Source organism: Theropithecus gelada, chromosome 14 (assembly GCF_003255815.1).
Source record: "Theropithecus gelada isolate Dixy chromosome 14, Tgel_1.0, whole genome shotgun sequence".
NCBI classification, from domain to species: Eukaryota; Metazoa; Chordata; class Mammalia; order Primates; family Cercopithecidae; genus Theropithecus; species Theropithecus gelada.
In genome coordinates this window covers 81,200,668-81,224,635 of record NC_037682.1, presented here as the reverse complement: position 1 = coordinate 81,224,635, position 23,968 = coordinate 81,200,668, and the positions used below count along the sequence as shown (strand labels likewise).

The following is a 23,968-nucleotide window of genomic DNA, read 5'->3' as shown; positions in this document are numbered from 1 at the left end:
TATGTCTTCAATATCAGTGTTTTCATTGACTCTAAGGGGCTCTGCACTAATCTGGGGAGTTTCTTTTTCTCTTTCCAGTGAATCTTCCTAAGATGGTACTTGCCATAAGATAATACCTGCACCTTTTAATTCAGAGTGAAGATGACACACGGCTTACATAAATTCACTTTAACTTTCTCAGTATTCACATTTGGCAAGAACAACAAATTGCATGCCAGTATAACTAGAGGAGTAGAAGAAGGACTAGGTAGAAGAGTCAGTTTAAAATGTATAAATATATGGGGACAAATGCTGCTTTTTGTTTGTTTGTTTTGTTTTTGTTTTTGTTTTTGTTTTTTAACACAGAGAGCCCCAGCGATACCATTAGTGCACTTACTACTTAGAAGTTACTGAGTATCATGCAATAATACCCTCAAACTTTAAACTATTCTAAGTCCTCTCTAAAAGAAATAGAAAACAGTGACTTTCTACCACTCAGATGTCTCAACTATGTCACTGGTTCTTAAGAACTCTGTTTCTGCAAAAATTAAAATGCCCCATAATCTTCAAATACTCATCATTTCTAGTAGGCTATCACTGCATGCTAACTAGAGAATTTCTAAAATAACCAGATGTGATAAACGTATTCTGGTCCTCCCAACCTTCTGCTTTGAGAAATAAGATATTGATTAAGAATTTGACAGGAATTTTCATATGTAGTAATTACACTTGACTTGTGTGTGTGTGTGCACATGTGTGTGGGTGTGGATGTGTGTGTGAACCTATAACATAAATATTAACTCTTCCCTGAGAGCAGCTTCTGCCTTCAATAATTTAAAATATACATAAATATCTACAAAGATCTTATTCACAATAGAACATTCCCTATTTTGTTCCAGAATTTTAAAAACAGTAATGTTATTTTCTGATTAAAGAACTACATATAAAGCAAATCTACTTGGATAACAATACAATTGTCACTTGTTGAATTCCCTTCATGTTATAGGAAAGGTTCTATTTGCTCTGAGAACTTGAAGAAAAGAGAAAAAAGTTACCTTTTGAGTGAAATAAGTGGAATGAGCTTATAATATAAGGACAGAGACTGTCTCCTAAATTTATTGGAATAATTACTTTGCAGAGAATGGTGCTTTAGTTTAATCAATGAAATATCCTAGGACTGTTATGAGGAAAAAATAAGATAACATGTGAGAAGTATCAACGTCTGGCACATAGGAATTTTTATTGTTATTATCAGGATTATTGCCTGATCAGAATACCAATGTGGTTATCGAGGTGGTAAATCTGGGGGATTAAGTAAAACAGGCCCAGAAAGGTTTTCCTGATCTGGATTAATCATCTTTTCAAACCTTCTGCCTCTCTCTGAGTCAGGGTACACCGAACTACTGAGTTTCTGATTCCCTCAGAATTAGTGAGGAATATACTAGGGAAATAATTTAGCCTTCCAACTACTAGAATGTGTCACCCCATGTTAACTATCTCCTTGGCTACCCAGTTTACACAATTAGTGTCAAAGGAATTTGTTTTTTGAATCTGAGTGACGTATTGTATTGTATTGTATTGTATTGTATTGTATTGTATTGTATTGTATTGTATTTTGCTTGAACTAAGAAAGTCCATTTCTCAGGCACGAAGACTGAGAACTAGATTACCTATGGAGGCTTCACTGTAGTTTCCCAGCTGGCTTTTCTCTGCAAATACACACACTACTCATGTTAAAATGTCATTAAAAAATGCAAAACTTCCACTGTTTCTCATTAAAGCTCAGAGCTCATTTACCACTTTCTAGATTGCTCCTTAAAAAAAATCTTTGCATGTGAAGTGGTGAAATACTTCCTACTGAAGTGCTTGACAGTCACATTGAAATAAAAAGGACTGAAGGGCGGCAGAAAAAATGTTAAGGTTCTAGAGAAGCATAATATCAGTTTTATAAGGGCGGTTACATGAAGAAAAATTACATTTTTAAATGATGTATAACTTACTAGGACAAAAACAAGGACCAATTGTTAGAAATCAATCACAGATGTGTCAGAATCATCCTGAACTTGTTACTTTCCTTGCTGCCTTACAGTCAGTCACCTGAGCTTCTGATTCTATACACTAACCAACTCATCTTCATCCTCATTCTCACTACTTTAGATCTAGCCCTCATCATCCATGACTCCCCCAATAGCTCACTGATTATCTTTTTGCATTCTACTAATGCCACTAGCATCATATCTTTTGAAGAATATGTAGGATAATATCAATTTCCTGCTTAATAACCTATCACAACTACCCTTGTCGATGGCAATGTTTTCAAGACAAATTTTTCACACATACTTTTGAAGATATGAATGTTGTGGATTTTAAACATTAGGTTTTTATGGTGATGACAGCTAATGTTTAATGTAATACTAATGAATTTATAACTCTTTTAAAGTGAAGGTTTGAAAGAATCTTAGAATAAACTTCAGTTTCTTAATTTTCTAGGGATTTGTGAACATATTCCTAGAGGCCTATAATGTGTTTTTTTTCCCTCAAGAAGATTGAGAGACACCGGTATACATGGATTTTTCTAAACTCCTTACATCTCTTGTTATTTCCCACTACAAACTCAATATTCTAGCCACGTAGAACTTCTCATTTTTTGGTAACTCGTCTCACACTTTCACACCTCTACGTCATTGCATATGTTGTTCCCTCTGCTGGAAATGCCTCTCCTCCTCTTCTCTGCTCAGTGAGCAGTTAATGATATTTCAAGATCCAATTCTATTTTCACCTCCTTGGGAAATATTTCTGGTGTATCTGGGTTCCTACCTCATTTTATATCGATTACTATTTTGTGTATTCCTTATGTATTTGTGTGGTGTTTCTTCACTTGATGGTGAGCTTTTCAGTGAGATAAACTGTGTAAGTTATCTTTGTATTTTTTTGTACTTCCATAGTATACCATAATACCAGGTTCATAGATGGCTCTATTTAAGTTGAATGGAATTAGATTTTGGTTTATCCTAAAGAACTTCTTATTTTCCCTTGTGGGGTAGGTTTTCCCTTGATGGGTCACATAGTGATGTTATCCCAGTGGGCATCTTAGCATAGTGTGGGATGTCGGACTGAATATACTGAAAAGTCTCTTCCAATAATAAGTTTCCATAGTCATAAATTGCATTTGTTAGAAAGGGGTGGTTTGAAACAACCCAAGATTGACTTGGCCCTACCTATGATTAATTTGATTTTACACTATTCTTGGTATATATAAGTTTTACAATGAAGGCAGCTTTCCTTTATTTATTGATTTATCAGTCTGTCAGCCAGTACTTAATGAGCACCTACTATAGGCAACCACTGTGCTCAGAGTTGGAAGTACACCATTAAACACCAACAAGTTGTTCTTTGTTCCTGTCTCCTTCTTCCCTTTTGGGTAACAGAAGATACCTTTGCTCCTGCTGTCACCTCATTTTTGAAACTTGCCCTGAAATCCTGTCTCCAGAAACATTATTTATTTTGGGGTCTATCTTCATGAATCTTCTTTTCCATCCTCCCCTTTCCCTTATTTTTCCACTAAATGTAGGCCTTTATAATATGCTTTCTCAGAACTCAATGTATACTTACTTTGTTAAGCTAATTGCCAGAGAAGTTAATGATTGCTAACTAAGTTGTCAGCAACTAACCACAGCTTAACACAATAGTGTTGTGCCCTTTGTTGAAAAAAAATGTTCTAAGTACCTTTCATATATTACATCATTTAATTCTTTGAAACTTATACATTATTATGTTATCCGCATTTTACAGATGATAAAACTAAGACCCAGAGAAGTTAAATAACATACCCAAGGTCACACATCTAGGAAGTGGTTGAGCTAGGATCTAATCCTAATCAGTTTGATTACCTTTAATCAATTCATTGAACTTTCAGTTCGCATGTCCCACTCCCCAACAGTGCTATTAAAAAAAAAATTCTCTTGTAAACTCTGATATACAGGACATAATGGATAGGCAGAGATTTTCATGAGAGAAAATTGCTGTTTTAATGTGACAACTGACACTGCACAGGGTTCCCTATTTAACCTAATCAGAAAACTGCTTATAATGCAGACTTATTTGTATTTGCTTTATCTAGAAACATGAGGTTTTAATTTAATTAATTAATTTATTTATTTATTTTTGGAAAGAGTCTCACTCAGGCTGGAGTGCAGTGGCATGATCTAGGCTCACTGCAACCTCTGTCTCCTGGGTTCAAGTGATTCTCCTGCCTCAGCCTCCTGAGTAGCTGGGATTACAGACATGTGCCACTATGCCCGGTTAATTTTTGCATTTTTAGTAGAGATGGGGTTTCTCTATTTTGGCCAGGGTGGTCTCGAGCTCCGGACCTCAGGTGATCCACCTGCCTTGGCCTTCCAAAGTGCTGGGACCACAGGCGTGAGCCACCGTGCCCGGCCATGAGGTCTCTCTTATACAATTCACAAATTACACATCTTCACTATTTCAGCAATGAAATCTAAGAGGAAAGCTGAGGTTACTTAAATAACTTCCATAGACAAAAATACAATAGTTCCTTTGTCCTAGCAATGACTATGAATATTTTGTTCCATGGGAAGTGCATTATACACTTCTCACAAGACCAAGAAAAAAAAGGAAGCAATAACTTTGAGGTTTAATCAAAAGCAACAATTCCATTTCATGTGCAAGTATTGAGAGAGCAGGGTGTAATTGTGACATTTGACCTCTTCTCAATTCCTATTGTCCTCACTGCTATACTCACTTGAGTAGTCCTTGTAGACCAAGACACCCCAAGACTGGATTCTATTTTGGAGAAGAAAACTCCCTGCCCTATTCATGTTGTGAGATAAAATGTGTCTCTCTGGTGAGCAAAACTTGCTTCCAAATCTTGACCTTGAATTTCCTTCCAATGAAAGAAAACATTACTCCTTAGAGTCATGGCTAATTTCAGGCCTGGAGCATTGTAGGTACAAGATGCTGTAGAATAATTTACTTACCAGAGAGAGTGTGTGTTTTAAAAAAAATGTGTATATGAAATGGAGACATAAGAACAAGCTTGAAGGTGTACCATGGGCAAATTCTGGAACCACTGGCACACAAAGATAATTAAGCACATCAATGAGTTATATACCATTAAACAATGGAAAGCCTTTACTCCATACCATTATTAGATAGGTAGACAGATAAATAAATAGAAAAAATGGAGGATTCTTGCTAATAGTAGAATCCTGAATATTGGCTAATAAATTTAAAAGAAGTGCTGAAGCTGAAAAATCATACATTTGTAGCCATCAATGGATGGCAACTGTAGGAGAAATTGTGATAAGAGGTGGTTTATTTACATAGTCTTAAAATGTCTCCATGTAGACAGTTTATTAAACAGGGGAAAGAAGTAATTATGCAGTGGGAAAATTGAACCACATCTGGAGTAGGCGATCAAAATTAACGTCTCCAACGTGAGACAGATAGTCATCATGTGCCTCCAGATGTGACAGCATCTCAGAAAGATGCATAATGACCTATGTAGAATTTTGGTTAAAAGTGCATTATCTGGATCTAGTCATGAGGAAATATTAGATGCACTCAAAATGAAGAACATTCCATTAAAAAATGAGGAGGAAGAGGAGGAACTGTATCCTCCAGAGCTGTCAATCACATAAAGACACATATGTACAGACTATGGAAATATTTCAGACTAAAGAACCATGAAAACTAAATGCTATGTGACCCTAGACTGGATTCTATTTTGGAGAAGAAAAATACTGAAAAGGATATTATTGTATCTATTTTTAAAAACTGAAATATATACAGTAGATTTGGTACAAGCATTGTATCAATATAGAGTTTACTGAAGTTGAAAACTGTTCTGTGGCTATATGAGTCTATCCCTATCCTTAGGAAATACACACTAACATATTCAGGGGTAAAGAGTTAGTCTATGCAATTTACCCTCAAAATGGCTCAGACTGGGAGATAGAGAGAGAATCAGGATAAAATGTAAGTTTGGGTAAAATATATATTCATGGTTTTTGTATTGCTTTCATTTTCACAATTCTGTAAGCTTAAAATTATTGCTGAATACAAATTTAAGGAAAAATAATTTTAAAATGTGTACCTACTAAAGAAAAGTTTTTCTTGGTAGCTCAGCTTAATGGTTTCTCACATTTTGCCTCATGACATGGACTTCATGCAACAGGCATAGATAAGGTAAGTGGTGGGTTAGATAAAATTTGAAGGATTCTAACTATTATTTATGTATTCGGTTATCAGATACTTATTGAACACCTACTGTGTGCCAGACAATATGCTATGTTGCGTCTTTTCTCACACACTTTGCCTACTAAAGTGTGTAAAATTAGAATAAATTATGGGAAAAAATAATTTACAAATATAAATTATTTGTAGTAGCAAATTATTTGCAGTAAATTTGCTGTTCCCTCTTTACCTGTGTGTATTAGACTCTCACTTGAAAACCACTGGCTGAGTTGACACATCTTGAGTCACTTTTTTTCTTTGACTTGAGACCCTAGACGACTGATGTTCCCCTGCCTTATTTCTGTGACCAACCCATGCTTCGTAATAATAAAATATATGCTTTTGTCACTCATGGCTGAAAAGTTTGCCTGAAGAAACAGAAAAATACTCCAATTTCCTTAAAGATGTAGCTTCATTTTGCAACATCATTAATATCAGCTTTCTGAGTACTATTGTTAATCCCTAAAGTGTAGTGGGTCACCCAATCCTCCCAGATTGTGACTTTGAAATTGTGTACTTTAGATTCGTTAAATAGGCTCTGAAATTCCCTGGTACTATGTCTTGCCTTCTTGTATCAAAAGACCAAACTGGTATTGTCCACTTCAAAGAAACTCTCAACCCACTGTTAATCATCAGAGTGCGAAGGAAAGAACTTGGACTTTGGTACGTGATAAAGCTGGGTGCAGATTATCTCTGCCGCTTATTCAATGAGAAGCAATAACCAAAAGATGAATATCTCTGATAATGTTTCCTCCCTTAAAAGTGGGAATAATAAATGCAATCTTCCTTAGAGGATGGTTATAAGAAATTGAGTGAGATAATGCCATACAAAGTGTTTGACATGGCGCTTTAGATATGGTTATTACTTTAAAAAGTTAATCATGAATATTACTGTAGAAGAATAAACCTAATTTCTGTTTACATAGCTGGAAAACAGAATTCATCTTTAGGATGAGACTCTCGTTGCTTAAATTGATTCTGGATGTAAGACCCTGAGACTATGGTTTTGAGTAAAACAAGGAAATGAACAAAACAGTAAAACCGTTCTGCACAGTACAATAACAAAAGTTAGGGTGTAAAACAATGACAAAAAAGGGGGGAAAAAAAGAACAAGTTAAGGAGAAAGGATTACAAAAGAGAGGAAAGTTTTTCTATGTGGTAAGGTGTTACAGGTCTTTAAGGAGGTGAGATGTCTAGTGTTAAATTTTGAGTTGTCTGCCTTGCCACAAGTCAGTGCCTATGTCTTCCCCAAACTCCTCTTAAATTTGTGACTTGAATGAGTGTTTTTGTTTTTGTTTTGTTGTGTTTGTTTGTAATTTTGTTTTCCTAATGGAAATTTATGTGAATGGAATGGGTTTCATGACTGGGTCAGCTATGAGCAGAGAAGAATGAACAGATGTTGAATGCAAAATGCAAGCAAGGTGAAAGCATTTGTAGGAGAAATATTTAGGAGTTAGAAAAGATCATGAGATGTAATCTCTGATGAAGAACAGAAAACTTAAGGAATAATGATATGGAGGCTTGACCTATGTGCTGTGTCCTTATTACAGTTAAATGAATGAACTTACCTCAAAGAACACAACTGCCTAGAATATTTTAAACAGGAGAAAACTAAAACACTAAAATGTAGGAAAATACTATCAGTCCATAGACTTATATCTGAAATTCTACAATACAAAATTGTTCTGGAAATGTAATTACTTTTTCTTTTTTAATGGAAAAAACTGACATCACTCACCATTAGGTTGCCTATTGCCTGTATTTATTCATAAGATGAATATATTCATATATTTCACTAAAGCGGCGGCTGCTGCTGCTGCTGCTGCTTCTGCTTCTACCTCTTCTTCTTTCCTCATAGACTCTCTCACTTTGTTACTGAGGCTGGAATGCAGTGGCACAGTCATAGCTCACTGCAGCCTGAAACTCCTGAGTTCAAGTCATCAACCTGTCACAGCCTCCCAAGTAAACTGGGATTACAGGCATGAGCCACCATGAAGCTAAGATGTTGAATTATAACGTGCTGACCAGTGTTGGCTAGGGTCATTGTCAATATAAGTATAGACAACACATATTCTTGGTCAACTCAGAAAATTCTGAATTCTCAAACATCTCCTCAGACTTTGGATAAGAGACTGTAAATACAAATTCAGAAAAAAAATTAAAAGTGAAAAGAAAGAGATTACCTTCCAGTGTATTTCTAAAGCTGAAATTGGCAGCTTTATCCATGGAACCAGATTCATACTGGGTCAAACTCAGGCAAAATTCTACGTCAGCTGAAGAGGGGAGCCTTGGGGTTCTGGATTTGTCATGGTTTCCAGGATTGCGCCGTAAAGGTCCCTCGGGCATTCCATTGCATAAAGACTGATGGCTGTTGTACTCCTCCAATCGGCTACAGATAATCTGTACAAAACACCCTCATGTTAAACAAATTGTCACCACCTCTGAGTCCGTACAAGAAGGGTAGAAATGTTGGAATTTCTAATTACCATTGTTAGACTTCTCCTTAGGAGATTACCACAATTGTGTGTCTTTAATGACAGGGATATATTCTGAGAAATCCATCATTAGGTGACTTTGTCATTGTGTGAACATCATAGTCAGCGTACTTGCACAAACCTAGATTGTATAGCCTACTAAACATCTTGGCTGTATGGTAAAACCTACTGCTCCTGGGCTACAAACCTGTCCAGCACATTGCTGTACTGAACACTATAGGCAACTGTAAGATAATGGCAAGTATTTGTACATCTAAACCTATCTAAACATACAAAAGGTACAGTAAAAATACAGTATAAAAATTATTTTTAAATGGCATACTTGTACATACAGGACACTTACCATAAATGGACCTTGCAGGAGTAGAAGTCGCTTTGGGTAAGTCAGTAAGGGAATAATGAGTGAATATAAAGGCCTAAGATACTACTTTACACTACTGTAGATTTTATAAACACTATATATATAGGCTACATTAAATTTATAAAAATATTTTTCTTTTTCAATAATAAATTAAACTTCCTGTAACTTTTTTACTTAATTTTTTAAAACTTTTGGGGTCTTTTGATCATAGCACTTAGCTTAAAACACAAACATATTGTCCAACTGTAGGAAATATTTATATCTTTAGTCTATAAGCTTTATGTTATTTAATTTTTTACTTATAAACATAATTGGAATTTTGTTAAAAACTAAGACACAAGCATATATACTATCGTAGGCCTACACAGAGTCAAGATTGTCTATATTATTGTCTTCCACCTCCACATCTTGTCCCACTGGAAAATCTTCAGGGACAATAGCACACATGGAGCTGTCATCTCTGTGATAACAATGGCGTTTTCTGGAACACCTTCTGGAGATCCTGCCTGAGGCTGTTTCACAGTTAACTTACTTTTTTATAAGTGGAAGAATCACATTCAAAAATAATGATAAAAATATAGAATAGTAAATACATAAACCAGTAACATAGTTGTTTATTATCATTATCAAGTATTATATAACGTACATAATGGTATGTACTAGACTTTTATACAACTGGGATTTCAGTAGTTGTTTACACCAGCATCACCACGAAGACATGAGTAATGCATTGTGTATAACATTGTGACTGCTATGATGTCGTGACAGGAATTTTTCAGCTCCATTTATAGTAGTGTGGGACCACTGTCATATATGTGGTCCATCCTTGACAGAAATTCCATCGTGCGGCATATGACTACATTTTAAAATGTTGAAGAAATTAGCTTTTTAAGGTTGCAGAATGAGCCATGAAAGTTAAAACCTAGAACAGGATTCTAGTGTTGCATCTACCACTTAAGAAACTGATTTAACTGTCTAGACCTCATCTATCAAATGAAGATAACAACTACTTCACATAGTTATAGAAAATAAAATATTTATTAATTACCTATTATATATTAAGCACTGTGCCAAGTGCTGAGGCTAGGGTTGGTAACAATAGAGATAGTCATCTCTCTATACATAAGGCCCATAGCACATGGCATGACCGACAGAAAACACTCAAACAGTAGCTTTAAAAACATTAATCTATATTATATTTAGAATGTCAAGGACTAGAACTACTTTCACTTTGTGCTTTTTTGTTCATAAAATGTCCTATTATTGTCTTTTTTTTTGATGTGCAGTACAATACTCATGGTTGATTGTTTTTTAAAAACTAGAAATTTCTCTGAACTTTAGCTAGAACCGAGGTGATTTTCATTGCAGAAATACCATCTTAAAAATAAGAATTTCTCACCTTTTTATAAGCAAAACTTTTTAAGAAAACATGGTGCATGCATTGCCTTATTTAAATCACAAAGCAATATTTTCCACCTCACAAGTAAGGAAAATGAGACTCAGGTTAAGTGGCATTTTCCAGGTTATATGGCAAATAAATGGCAGTGTTGTGACTGCAACCCAAGTTTTCCAACTTCATCTGTAGTGTATTTTGTGCTTTTACAACTAATCTAGCACAGCTCAACATTCAACATTTTTTAAAAGTAGGTTCTAGGTTAAAATAGAGAGTTCTAGTCCTATATCTCGGTTGTGGTTGACAACAGGATGTTGTTCTTTGTTGATTTCCCTAAATCTTGATCGAATTTTTCTAAATAAACTGTCTTAATATAACTTGATTTGAGTATCTATTTTCTGCTGAGAACCTGTCTGATGCAAACATTATTTCCTGCTGATCTTTCCCTTTCCCTCTCTTCTATATCTTCATTGGTCTCTTTGCACTTCCCAGAACTCACCAATCACTCTTATGCAACATGTTCCTGTATTGGTTATTTTTTCTAGGTAGACCGTTTTCTCCTGATACCTGCTTGGGTTATTCATATCCTCATTATCTTAATGAGTTCTACACTAAACATCTATTTAACATCATATTCAGCCTTACTCACCCACTTTAGCAGTGTAGTAGAGCTGGTTAGCACTAGCAAAATTCAATGTGTGTAACCCTTCTCAGTATTGGAATGTTCAGCAATATCTCATCATTAGATGGAAATCTACCATTGTCAGTATTTACACCACAACAATTGGAAAATCAGAATCGTATCTCCCTACCTTCCCACTCCCCATTGAGAACAAGTTATTAAACATTTACTGTACACCACTAATTTCTGCTTTATCTGTGCACTTAGCAACTTCTAACATACTATATAATCAAAAGAACTCCTCTCATAGAATAATTGATTTATTGTTGCTGCATTTCAAACCAAAGTTTTAAAATGTCTATGTGTCAGGCATTATACCAGAGCACAAGAATACATATTGAACAGGATAAACACAGTTTTTATTTTTATAGAGTTTACAGTCTAATAGGTATGGTTATAAAGATTAAATGTCTATACCATATTGCCTTATTCATTGATTTAAAATGCTTTTTAATAAGTATTAGCATTTTAACTATTGAGTACTTTATGTAACATACATAAAGTGTGTGAGAGAGACAGTAAAACAATATATATATAACTTATATTTTTAACTCCTTCAACTTTTTAAAATAATAAAATATTATATATATCATTTTACTGTCTCACCACACACACTTTCTAGACCTACTCCACTAGAAGGTAAGTTACATGAAATACTCAAATTGCTAATATTTTTGTAGATGAATTTTTAAATCAATGAATAAGGCAATATGGTATACATATTTAATCTTTATAAACATACCTGTTAGACGATAAACTCTACCAAAATAAAAACTGTATCCTGTTCACTATGTATTATTGTGTTATGGTATGGTGCCTGACACAAAGACATTTTAAGACTTTGGTTTGAAATTCAATAACAATAAATCAATTATTGTATGAGAGGAGTTATCTTGGTATTTCCATCTCATCAATGAGAAATTAGGCTTATAGAAGTTAAGTGACTTCATCAAACATATATAGTTTATAAAACTGGGGGAGTTAATATTTGAATATAGACTGTGTGATTAAAAACTCAAATCTTAACAACTATCTTAAATGAAACTTCCATTTCCTGGCTATTCCTTCCCACATAAAGGCACTCTAGTCATCTTCCTCTGTCATCTCTTGACCAATGAATTTGTTATGAACCTTCAAAGACTCCATATTATAAAATCCAATTATCCCTGCAGGTCCTAATGTTAAAATAGCACTGGGCACAGTTGACCACTTTCACTTTCACAAAACACATTCCTCTGTCTTCCTCTATCTATTGATTTCTATGATCACATCCCTTTTGATTTTTGCCTTTCTCTCTTGCTGTTACTACTTGGTGTGTCCTACTAGCTCTTCCTCGTCTATTTTACCTGTAAATATTGTGCTCTAGGCAGGACTGGCTATGCAATTTGCAGCACCAGGTAAATGTTGAGACCTTGGTTGTGGGTAGAGAAATCAATATTTACTTTCTCAATCTACAGGGAATACGTGGCCCACAGTCTCAGTCTACAGTGAATAGGTGACTCCTTAGGGATTGAAACCTCCATGCTAAGACTTGTTTGAGTAGGTGGGTTCAGGCTGCCATAAGAAAATACTACAGACTGGGTGGCTTAAGGAGCAGACATTTCTTTTCTCAAAGTTCATGAGTTTGGAAGTCCAAGATCAAGCTGTCTGGTGAGGTCTCTCTTATGTCTTGCAGAGGAAACCTTTTCTCCATCTTCAGAAGGCCGTTTATGTATACATAAAGAAAGAGACAGCTCTGTCTTTTTCCTCTTATGAGGACACCAGTACTATTGGATTAGGACCTCACTGTTATGACCTCACTTAACTTTAATTACTTCCTTAAAGCCCTACCTCCAAATACAGTCACATTGGGAATTAGGGATTCAACACACACGTTTTTGGGAGATGCAATTCAGTCCATGATGCTGGGTGAGAGGCCCATATGTAATCACCTGTGCACCATGCTAAGGCGCAGCCAGTCTAAGTAGAGAAGGCCTCTGTTTTACCCTGAATCAACAAATCATGGGACCAACACCCAACTTCACACCTCTTCTTGCTTGCACCAAGGAACCAACCAGGGTTGGAGAGTGATGTGGAATGTTGACCTCTTTCCTCCTACCAGTGGCCTTGGACAGAGGGTGAGGAAGTAGAAACTAGATGGGGCTGGTGGATGGGTTAGTGGTAGCCGAGACTCATCCCAGGAAAAAAAAGAACAAAAGGTCTGCAGGACACATATGAACCAAGCATATGCTCCATTGTCCCTATAACTTCACTTATAAAGCACAAACTCAAAGATAAGATTAATAAGAATTTCAACATCAAGACCACAGATCATTAAACCTCAAATGTGGGGTCTGCTTCTGAGCGTGGAGCATCATATGATGGCACTGTTTTTATATTGTCAATTCTACCTCCAAAACATCTCAAGTCAGGCAACCATTCTCCACATGCTGACATCCTGTGTGATCCTGCTGCTAAAGTCAGATGGTCTACTCTTCTCTGACACTGCTTGTTCTTTTCCATTCTATGACTCTGACTGTGGCTAAGCATGCCCACTTTTTGCCATGCATCTAATATCCTACCCATTCTTTAAGGCCAAGGCAAATAATTAGTAAAAAAAAAAAAAAAAAAAAAAAAAAAAAAAAAGGCATTGTTGACTCTTACTTAAAAAGTAACTCAAAAGGGACTGACTCTGAATGTAAAAAAAATTCAAGAATCCTTCACCAAATTATTTTTCTTATAGTTTCGTTTATATGTAGGCAGAGGAATAAACTATGATAAAAATGTATGACTACATAAGCCAAAAAGAGCTCTTAAGAAAAACATTAATTTTACTTTTTCTTAGTGTTACATAAATTAATGCATCACTTAAATTCATTGATACCTTACATTTAATAAAATGGAGTAATTAGGTAGTGAGAGAGAAATTCAAAGCAAAAGATGAAATTTAGGAGAGTCCACCCTGCCATCACTGACTGTCCACAACAGGTGCATGCTTCTGTGGGAGGCTTGGGACCACTAGGGAGATAACATTGTTCTTTACCCAACTTATACTTATTCATTTTCGTCTCTAATATACAATGATTATTATATCCCTTATAAAAATGCATCCTTCATGAAGACACATTTATTTTTACATTGTTGTTTATTTCTTTACCCTCAGAATCTAGTTCAGTTTCCAGCAATCTGTAGATGTGCAATAAGTATTTGTTGGATGAATGAACAGAGTCAATGAGCCAAAGAATCTCCTACAAAAAGTATGTGTTGAGTGCTCATTTTTCTCAGTCATGTTGTTGGTACCACCTCTACCATAGAATATATTTCTAGAACTTATTTTTGTAAACATATGTTGAGTCCCTACTCTGTCCTAGGCCATAAGGGAGCTATCTCTGTGAACACTAAAAATTGAAATTCTCACAACTACCCTGTGGATTTTTATGATTTTATCTCCATTTTCATGATGAGGATACTAAGCCAGACTGTGAAAGACTACAAAAGGCTAATGGGGTATAAAGTCCCATGTTATGATTTATAATTTTGTGAACAGTAGATGAGGCACATAGAATAGTAATTTAAAGGTAAAATGTCTTACTGGTCAACTGTTTGCATCACATTTGAAAATAATCAAGACTATTTTATTAGTCCCCTATCCCACTGAATTTACTATCTATAAGCATGTATAAACAAATTTAGTCATCTCAAATAGAATTGAATGGGCAGTCCCCCACCATAGATGGCTGCTACTGTGTTAGATAAGAAATGCTTAGAGAAGTTACTCTTAATTTTTGGTCACTAAGATCTAACTTATGAATTATGCATTGTGTGGGGGAGAAAAAATTGGGCTCCATAATGCAGGTAGATGTGACTTCAATTCTGGCTAATTTTCTTACTAGTCATGGGGCAATGAACATGTTTTTTAGGCTTGTTAAATCTCAATTTTTTAAAACTGTACTATGACATGATATATGAAAAGAAACTATTCAACAAATAATTTCTGGCTCAACTAATGCCAGTTTCTAGTTTTCCTTATACTTTACAACATTCCTAAATCCTTTCATCTGTATGTAATTGAGAACTGGAACTGTTGAGTGACTTGTCTTAGGAACATATGATGTTTGGAGTCAAAACCAAAGTACTAAAACACAAGCTTCCTGATTCCAAAGCAATACCCACTACATTTATTATGATGTGTTAATAGTTTAGGAATGGTTGAATAAAACTAACCTAACTTTTACATTGAATGTAGTATGTTGGATGCTTTTATAATTTTGATTAACTAGACACTACAAGTATATAGACTAAATCATTTTTATTCCTCTTTGAGTAATCTCAGGATATTTTCAAAAGATCCTGCTGCCTTAAAGACTCCTACAGCCGATTCAGTTAAATTAGAGAGGCTTGAATGAAACTATTTTTGCTGAAATGCCAACTGCCAAGTGACTAAGTGTTCAGATGACTGGAGGTATTACTAACGAGGAGGAAATCTACCCTGTTTCCAGAAATAATTTGAAAAACTCCAAACCTTAGTCTTTACACTGCATACAGGAAAGGAGGCAGGCTAGGAGAAATTGTTAGCATTGTGCTTATGATCATGAAGATTCTAGTCAGAAAGACCTGGTTTCCATTACTGACCCCATTAGTTACATGGCCTGGGGGCAAGTTACTTTAGCTCTCTGAGTATTAAGTTTTTTCATCTGTAAATGGGAATTATGCCTTTCTATCAATGATCAAATAATCTAACATGTATAAAGCGCTTAGCAGAGTGCCAGGTGTAAAGTGTTTGATAATGACAGCTATTATAATTATTTTTGAAAACAAGACCATTGGGCAGGACACCAAATTGTTTTTAACTTTGGGTGTATCACACTGTTTGAATATTCATTATTATAATATCTAACTTTGATATATCATTTAAAAATATATTAATTATTTCCACACATGAAACTCAATATGTCAGATCCTAACAAGCCATATAAATACATTTTATTGAATCCCTTCACAGTAATGCTTTAACCTATATTCTAATTTTAGGGACAAAAATCGTCTCAGAATAATTAACTTGCTTAGGGTCTTGTAGCTAAGTAAGTATGGAAATTCACTCAAATTCATGCTGACGTGACTGAAAAGACTATACTCTTTGTACTATATTGTTCTGTATTCCATTCCATTTAATCCTCCTATTAACACACACATAAAATAAGTATAGATGGTAATTCTACCTCATTTTTTTTCTCTCGGGAATAAACAAAGGTCAAATATTTTAAATAACTGGTCCAATGTCATCGACCAAATGGCAGGGGTAGAATTTGAACCTGGATGTTCTGATGATGACTGTGTTCTTTTTCTATTTCAACACAAGTGATTTATAACATATATAACATATGCTGGGGGAGGAGATCAAGTGTTCCAAGTCAAAGCAAAAAAGGGGAGATACAAGAAAGAGATATGTTAATGAGGAAGGTGAACCTAAATATTGTTTTCTTAAATTTAAAGAAATAACATAAACTGCCAGCTATTAAAAGCTTTTGGGAGCAAAGATTTTGTTATAACATTAGAGGTTTATCTGGGGCAAAAAATGCAAACCATATGACATTCCACAAAATGTTTTTCATAAAGGAAAAAGAGAAGCTGTTATTTCACTGAGCTGTTGTCATGGTTACCTAAAACCCATGACTCTCTGCTGAAATGTGACTTTTTTTCTTCCAACTGTTTGCTTCCATGTGATGTGCTTTTCACCTGATGAGTGAATTCCCTGGTCACAATTTGCTCATGTCTATCAGCTAGGAAATGTTTTTCATCTTTGTTTCAGTTCATCATGACACCTATTCCTGATACCCCTTTTATTTTTATGGCTAGCTTATCTGTTGGTTGCATAACATTAGATCTAATTATGTTGAGCACGGGTAGTTTGTACTTAAATGTTAAGCAACCCTCCACCTCCAAATATAATGAACTATTTTAATTGATGACAAACATGGCCTCTACTTTAAAAGCTTTGGTCATTAAACAAATAAATGAGCAAACAAACAACAGACATGAATTAGGAACACAATATTTCCAAATAAATTAGTTACCTGATTTTAACATATTTAATAGAAAACTCTGACCAATAAATGTTAATTTCATTTAATCCACACTCAGCTATGTTGCAACTTGCTTCATCTTCTTTCTTGTATTCTTACTTTGCATGCACACACACACATACATATGGAACTACCAGAGAGAACTACACAAAATATCTTATACCCAAATTTAAGTAAGTGGCTACTGTTGACATTGTTGTATCCTAGGTATTGGGAATCCAATGCTGTAAAAAACTGCAGTGAACGGTCCTAGAAATCTACCCATGCAGAGTTTAATATTTGATCTATGCTAGCACTGGAGCTAACATTTCTTTGATGTTAAATTTTGTTAAATTCAGCATGTATTTATAAAGCCTGTTACATGTATATATTATAGTCCTGTGTTCTGTGGATACAAAAATATTTAGAAATGATCTCTACCTTGGAGGAGCTGACAGGCTGGTAGATACAGACAGGCTTGAAAACCATTGCATGTAATGAAAAGTTACAAGTGCTATGATATAAATCTGTATAAAGTACAATGATAGCACAAAGGGGAGAGGGTCAGCTCTACTAGAGTAACAGAGGTGGATCAGTAAAAGTCTCAGAATATTTTCATTATGATATAAATTAAAAGGATTACATCACTGTGTCTGCCTATGTTGTCTTGGGCAGGAGAATTTTCAGGGCGTCAAAGTGTTTACATGTCAAATTATACATCTAGAAATTAGCGAGTTACTTGAACCCTTCTGAACCTAAATGGATCCTTATAAATAAGAAATAACACTGTTGACTTAAAAAGCACTGCAGTCAGAGCCGCTCGGTTTTAGTCCTCAGATGTGTGACTTTGGACAATCATCCTACCATTTTAGACTTTTCTATAGTTTTTTAATAAAATGCAGACGCTACCCTAAATACCATTGAAGATCTCTCAGCTCAGAGTTAATAAATGCTATCAAATCTCTAAAATCTCAATTTTGGGGTCAAGTAAAATGATGTCTGAAACCAATAAAAAAAAGAGGGCTTTATGTGAAAGGTGAATCAGCATAGCTAATTTGGAAGGTCTTAATTAACTCAATCTAGAAAGTTTTTGATCTCATCTCACACAAAATAGTCTAGTTCTTAATTTAAGCATTCAATTTGGGCAAAGGCATTCAAATTAATGGTGTGTTTATTACAGAACCTGCATTTTTGTAAAGCGAAAGTAAAGAGATACCAAAACAATCTCCATATTCATTAACTCAATGATTCTCAGTGCTGGCTGCACATTAGAATCACAAAATGAGGGTTTAAAAATGCAAACACTTGAAGGCCCGGCATGATGGCTCAGGCCTGTAATCTCAGCACTTTGGGAGTCTGAGGCGGCAGATCACTTGAGGTCAAGAGTTAAAGACCAGCCAGGCCAACAGGGTGAAACCCCATCTCTACTAAAAGTACACAAAATTAGCTGAGCCTGGCGGTGGATCCCTGTAGTCCCAGCTACTAGGGAGACTGAGGCAGAAGAATCACTTGAACCTGGGAAGTGGAGGTTGCAGCGTGCGGGGATCGCGCCACTGCCAAAACAAAAACAAAAAAAGCAAAAACAAAACAAACACATCCGGACGCTTTTACACTTTTACAGCCTCACGGAAGACCACCTGAATCTGAACTTCTGCCAAGAAATTAGGTGCATAAAAATCTTGCAACAGTTTTTATTTTTTATTTTTAATGGTTTTTTGGAAGCTTCCTAGGTGATTTTGACATTGAAAACTCTGAATTAAATCAATGTAAGCAATCAATCTTAACTTTTATAAGGACTTTGTAACCAGAGAGGCTGTGTGAAGGAGTGGAAACAGCCAATGTGAGTGGGGTTTGACTGTCACCTCTGCCACTAATAATCTCTTGACACTACTAAAACACAGTAGGTGAGCAGCAAATGTTCATTCATTTCACCTTTCTTTAACTGTGATTTCCTTGTTTCTCTTCAATCATCTTCCTTCCACTCTGTTTTCTAATTTTATTTTTGAAACCTGTTTCTACACAGAAATTTAATCATAGAACAAGGTTGAAGTTGATAATTGTAGCAATTTCAGTTCAGGGCTTACCCACTTGACACATTTTTTTTTTTTCTAGAAAGTATTAAAATTGAACACATTCATGAAAAGAAAAAGGAAAAAGTTCCACTTGACAATAAGTAATTAGGAAAACAATACGCATATGGCCGTGGATATCATCTCGTATTACACATCTCATGTAATTAAAAATCAATGTGTATCTATTAAGCTTTCCTGTGGATGTTGCAGCTTATTTTAGTAATTTAGACAGTCCTCCAACCTTTCTGGGTCAAGTTAAGCCACATAGTTAAACAAAGCGTAACAACTGACTGAAAATCCCATGTCCAATCCTGGCAGTTTTTTTAAACAGGAACACAGGATATGAGAGCTAGATGAGAGTTTGCACATTATAGATTAAGGTAGGAGGTCTGAAAGCTCATTGAAATAGATTTTTTTTCCGAGCACATTTTTCTAGCCTTTCCTGCATAAAACCCATTACGTTTGGTAAATAGCTGACTAATAACACCAAAAATTATACAGTGGCCATTTTTTAAATGAACTTCAGTAGACTTCATTGGGATGGGGTACAAACTTGGTTCGGTGGAGAATGCGATCTACATTTCAAAACTGCAGATTTTGAGAAATCGAGTGCAAGATTCTTCTCATCCCATTCACACATTGGGCTTAATTTCATAGAGCATTGCTAGTCAAAAGTGCTGTATTAGAAAGTTTTGGAAGACAGACAGAAGAGCTTTCCTTTAACATATGGTTTTAAATGATAAATAATTAAACACATATTTCTTTGGTTACCATTTGCCGCTAATTCAAAATGAAAAATTCAGAATAGATGAAATAGGAATTCAATTCCAAATAGTAATCCTTCATATTTTATCTAGTTTTCAAGGACTGAGAAAGAAAGCTAACTTCTAATGCAGCCTAAAGAAAAAGTGAGAAATGAACCAGATCCTTTAGCTAAAGATATCACAGCAGTTACATCCTTGGAAATAGGATACGGTGGTCATATAGCCAGATTATTAGAGAATAAATGTTTTTTTTTTTTTTTTTTGCTTCTTATTAGCTGTATGATCTTATGCAAGTTACCTGATACCTTTATAACCTCTAAAATAGAGAAAGATTGATAAGAGCATGAAATGAATGAATGCACAAAAACATTTGCCACAGGGTTTACACATGCTAGATGTTCAATGAATATTAGCCATCTTCATTATTTACCTGTTTAAGCCTCGGGATCTTCATACTTTCAAAAATGAAGATCTAATCCAATAATTATTTCCCAAACATTCCTGATTAAAAGAATCAACATAGACACTTAGTAAATTGTGCCTTCTCAGGACTATCTCCTGAAGATTCTGACCAATGAGTCTGGGATAGGGCCAGGAATTTGCATTTTTAATTTGTACACCATATGAATCCTGTTGTAATAATTTTATTTTTCAGAAACATTAGTGCATATCATTTTTTTAATCAAATATGCATTCATTCATTCATTTATTCAATTCACAAAATACATAATGTGCTATTGCCATTTCTAAAGGCACCATACCATGTTCTGGGAAATACAATAATGAATCAAGTACTCTGTTCATTGCAGTTTAGAAACCTAGTAGAAGTCGTTAGACAAATAATTACAGAAATATCTAAAGTGTGCTATAAATGAAAAATACAAGGTACACTGAGAGTTCTTAACATGGCATCATTTCTATTCTTGATGGGGGCTGCAGTGGGGTGTTCAGAAGAGAAGTTTATATCCTGCCTGAAGAAGTGATTGTTAAGGTTCCTCCCTGCTCTGACATCATACATCCAGCACATCTTACCTGCCAAGAGGAGAAGAATGATGCTGGGCTGAGTAGGTTAGGATTTGTGGGGTGCTGACCTCCCATGTACTCATCTGTGCAAATGTCACACTTTTCTGCATCCCGCCAGTCCCAATATGGAATAGTGAAGTTTTCATCTCCTGTCAGCTTCTGGATTTCTTGTTCCCACCGCAACAAGAAGAGTCTATGCCAAGGCAGAAAAGCTGGTGCTTCATGGGCAAAATCAATGTCTCTCCAGATTTCAGATCCCCCAAGCAGTGCATCCATTGACACATAATAATGGATCCAGACAAAGAGGTCATAAATGTTGATATCACTAAACATGGGTGTTGACCCATTTTTCATTTGGCCGTAGGTCCCTATGGGGATGACATAGTCTGAGCTGATGGTATGCTTTGCTAAAGTGAGGTAGGCAAAAAATTTGTCCTTCTCTGGGGCACTCAAATCAAAGATGTTTCTTCTCACCAAGAGTCGTCTGTCTGTGCAGTTGGGTCCCCAAAAGCCAAACTTGCAGTTTCCACAGTCGAATCCTGTGAAGTTGCCAGAGCACTGGCAGGTCCTATTATAAAAGATGGAAGGCCACGACTCCCGGTCATCCACCCCTGTGAAGGGAAATTGAGGCCCAAGTGGTGCATTGGACAGAAGGATATTCTGACAGGAACCTCTGCCTGAAAGTTGGCCACAGGGACTCCCGTCCCCACTCCATGGTGGGCAGCATTCCTTTTCCATCAGGTTCTTAGAGGAGACACAGGCTCGAGGGAAATGTCCAGCGGAGGTCTGGAAACTCCACAGCAGGCAGTACAAAACAGCCAGGATCATTCTTCCTCTAGTCCTCACAAGGTCTGCTGAAACTGGCTAATTGGAGTCACAGACTTCTCTTTCCAGCTACTCCTACAGTGATTATCACATGTCTTGGCTGAGACCTATATAATACCACTCCCACCTCCAGCATCAAACACTTTTAGTCTTTATCTTAAGCTTTCATCCTCTGAAAAGCACATGACTGACTTTTCTTTGGAATTGGCTCATATCCCACCAGTGGGATAGGTCTATGTTAAAGTGAAAAACTCTATTCACCATTAATAGTTTAATTCTTACGGTTAGAATATTAACAATAAGATTAATAATAATAATGCCTGACCTAAGCAAACCCAGTTAATAGACTAGAAAATTAATGATGATTTGAACTTGCAGATGAGAGGTAGTGTCAGGAATAGAGCTTCTCTTATTAACAAAGTTTAGGAAGTATTAAAGATTATGGGTTTTAGCTGGTTATTTCCCAGAGACCGTAAACAGGCTACAATATTTGAAGAACTCCATATGCAGAGAGAGATTGTCTTCAGAGTCCAGAGATAATTCCTTATATGTTATTGAATTTCAGTTCATTTATTTTATACAAAGGATCAGAAAAAAATCTTATACTTTTACCTGATAATCCTGATGCATTTTCTGACAACTCCTAAGGATAGCTCACTTTGATAGCTGGTTGATTTGCTTCATTGTGGGGATATCCCATGGCAAAGAGCGCGCGTTCTCTCTCTCTCTGCTTCTCTCTCTCTGCATCTCTCTCTCTCTCTCTCCAATGCTGTAGACATGTTGTTTTTCCTATAAATTCTAGAAATTAGGAATTTATTTGAAAATGTTTTTGCAATGTGTTTTGTGCAAAGAAATTCTCAATTAGTGAGTGAATGAAAAAGGAGAAATATATTTCTTCGCAAATATTTTTTGGTCATCTCAATTATTTCAAAAGTTCCTTCTCTGTGTATAGTGAGCTAGGGAAACTGAAATTCATGGCTAAAAAATATAATTTAACTATGTTAGTTTTCAAATGAGTAGTATAGATAATAAGTAAATCAAACTTTTAATGGAAGAGATGTATTTGTGGGCTGATACTAGAAAGAATTGCATAATTTTGGATAATATGCAAGTGTTATCAAGGCAGTGCCCTTGATTAATACCTCAAGGAGTGGGCATAAGTTGGACAGACAATTCAGAATAGATACAACACCTGAGACAGGGGAAACGTGTAGAGATGGGAACTGTGTTTCATCTGTCGAGTTGGAGCATTACACTCAGATAGGCCTCTACACATCATAGAAAATTAAACCTGGGGCCAATACATGGAGGGGCTTAAAGACTTAGTGGTTTGAACTAAAGTGAGCCCTTTTGTGAGCTGAAGAGTGACAAAATGAGAGTAGTCAAATCAAAGTTGCCCCTCTGAAGCTTCCTTCTTTGTCCTCCTCCAAACTTAAAGCTGGGTGGTCCACTGAAATTAATGAAAAAGGAAAAGAGGAGATCATTAGTGTTTGGGTCCTTAGCTGAAGCATTCTAGGAAAAGCTGTCACTATTTTGATGATGCCAGAGTGTCAGACTGTTCTGCTTTTTTCTCTTTTTGCTGGAGTTTTCCTCATTATTTAAAGAAAAAAAAAAAAGAAAAAAGTCACAGCTCCTCCAAACAACTTTTTTGAGACAGAGCAGGCTTTGCAGGTACATGGAGCAGTGTGTGGGTGAAGAGGAAGAGAAGTTTCCATGGAAATACTGCCTCTGGCTGGGATCAGGAAGTCATCACATGATCTCCACAAGGAGGCTTAATCTTTTCTCTCTTTCTTTCAGAGCCACAAAGAGATTAACACAAGACTTCTTGTCCCTGGGAGCCTTGGTTCTGCATTACTTGTAACCACATGTGGCATTTCATAATTCTTTTCTATATACTCGCAGACAGAATTCAACTTCTCATGTTCAATTTAATTAAGAATTTTGCCTTACACTTGCCCCACTATCAGGCTTCCAGTGAAATAACTTAGAAAGTCTTCATCATGCTCTTTAAGGGCGTTTGTGTCTGTTGTCCTGTCTATTTTTCATAATCTGTAGAGCCTGCTTAGAGGAATTACTAA

At 35.8% G+C, this 23,968-nt stretch overlaps 1 protein-coding gene across 1 annotated transcript in view; it reads right to left on the bottom strand.

The window, feature by feature from the left end:
- TYR (tyrosinase) overlaps positions 1-22,395 on the bottom strand; it is a 113,552-nt gene extending 91,157 nt beyond the window's left edge. The window contains exons 1-2 of the mRNA XM_025356739.1: positions 21,075-22,395; positions 8,418-8,634 (exon numbers count right to left, since the gene is read on the bottom strand). Coding sequence (XP_025212524.1) covers positions 8,418-8,634; positions 21,075-21,893 — 1,036 coding nt within the window. The 5' untranslated portion in view covers positions 21,894-22,395. The remainder of the gene's footprint in view (positions 1-8,417; positions 8,635-21,074) is intronic.
- Positions 22,396-23,968: the final 1,573 nt, after the last annotated feature.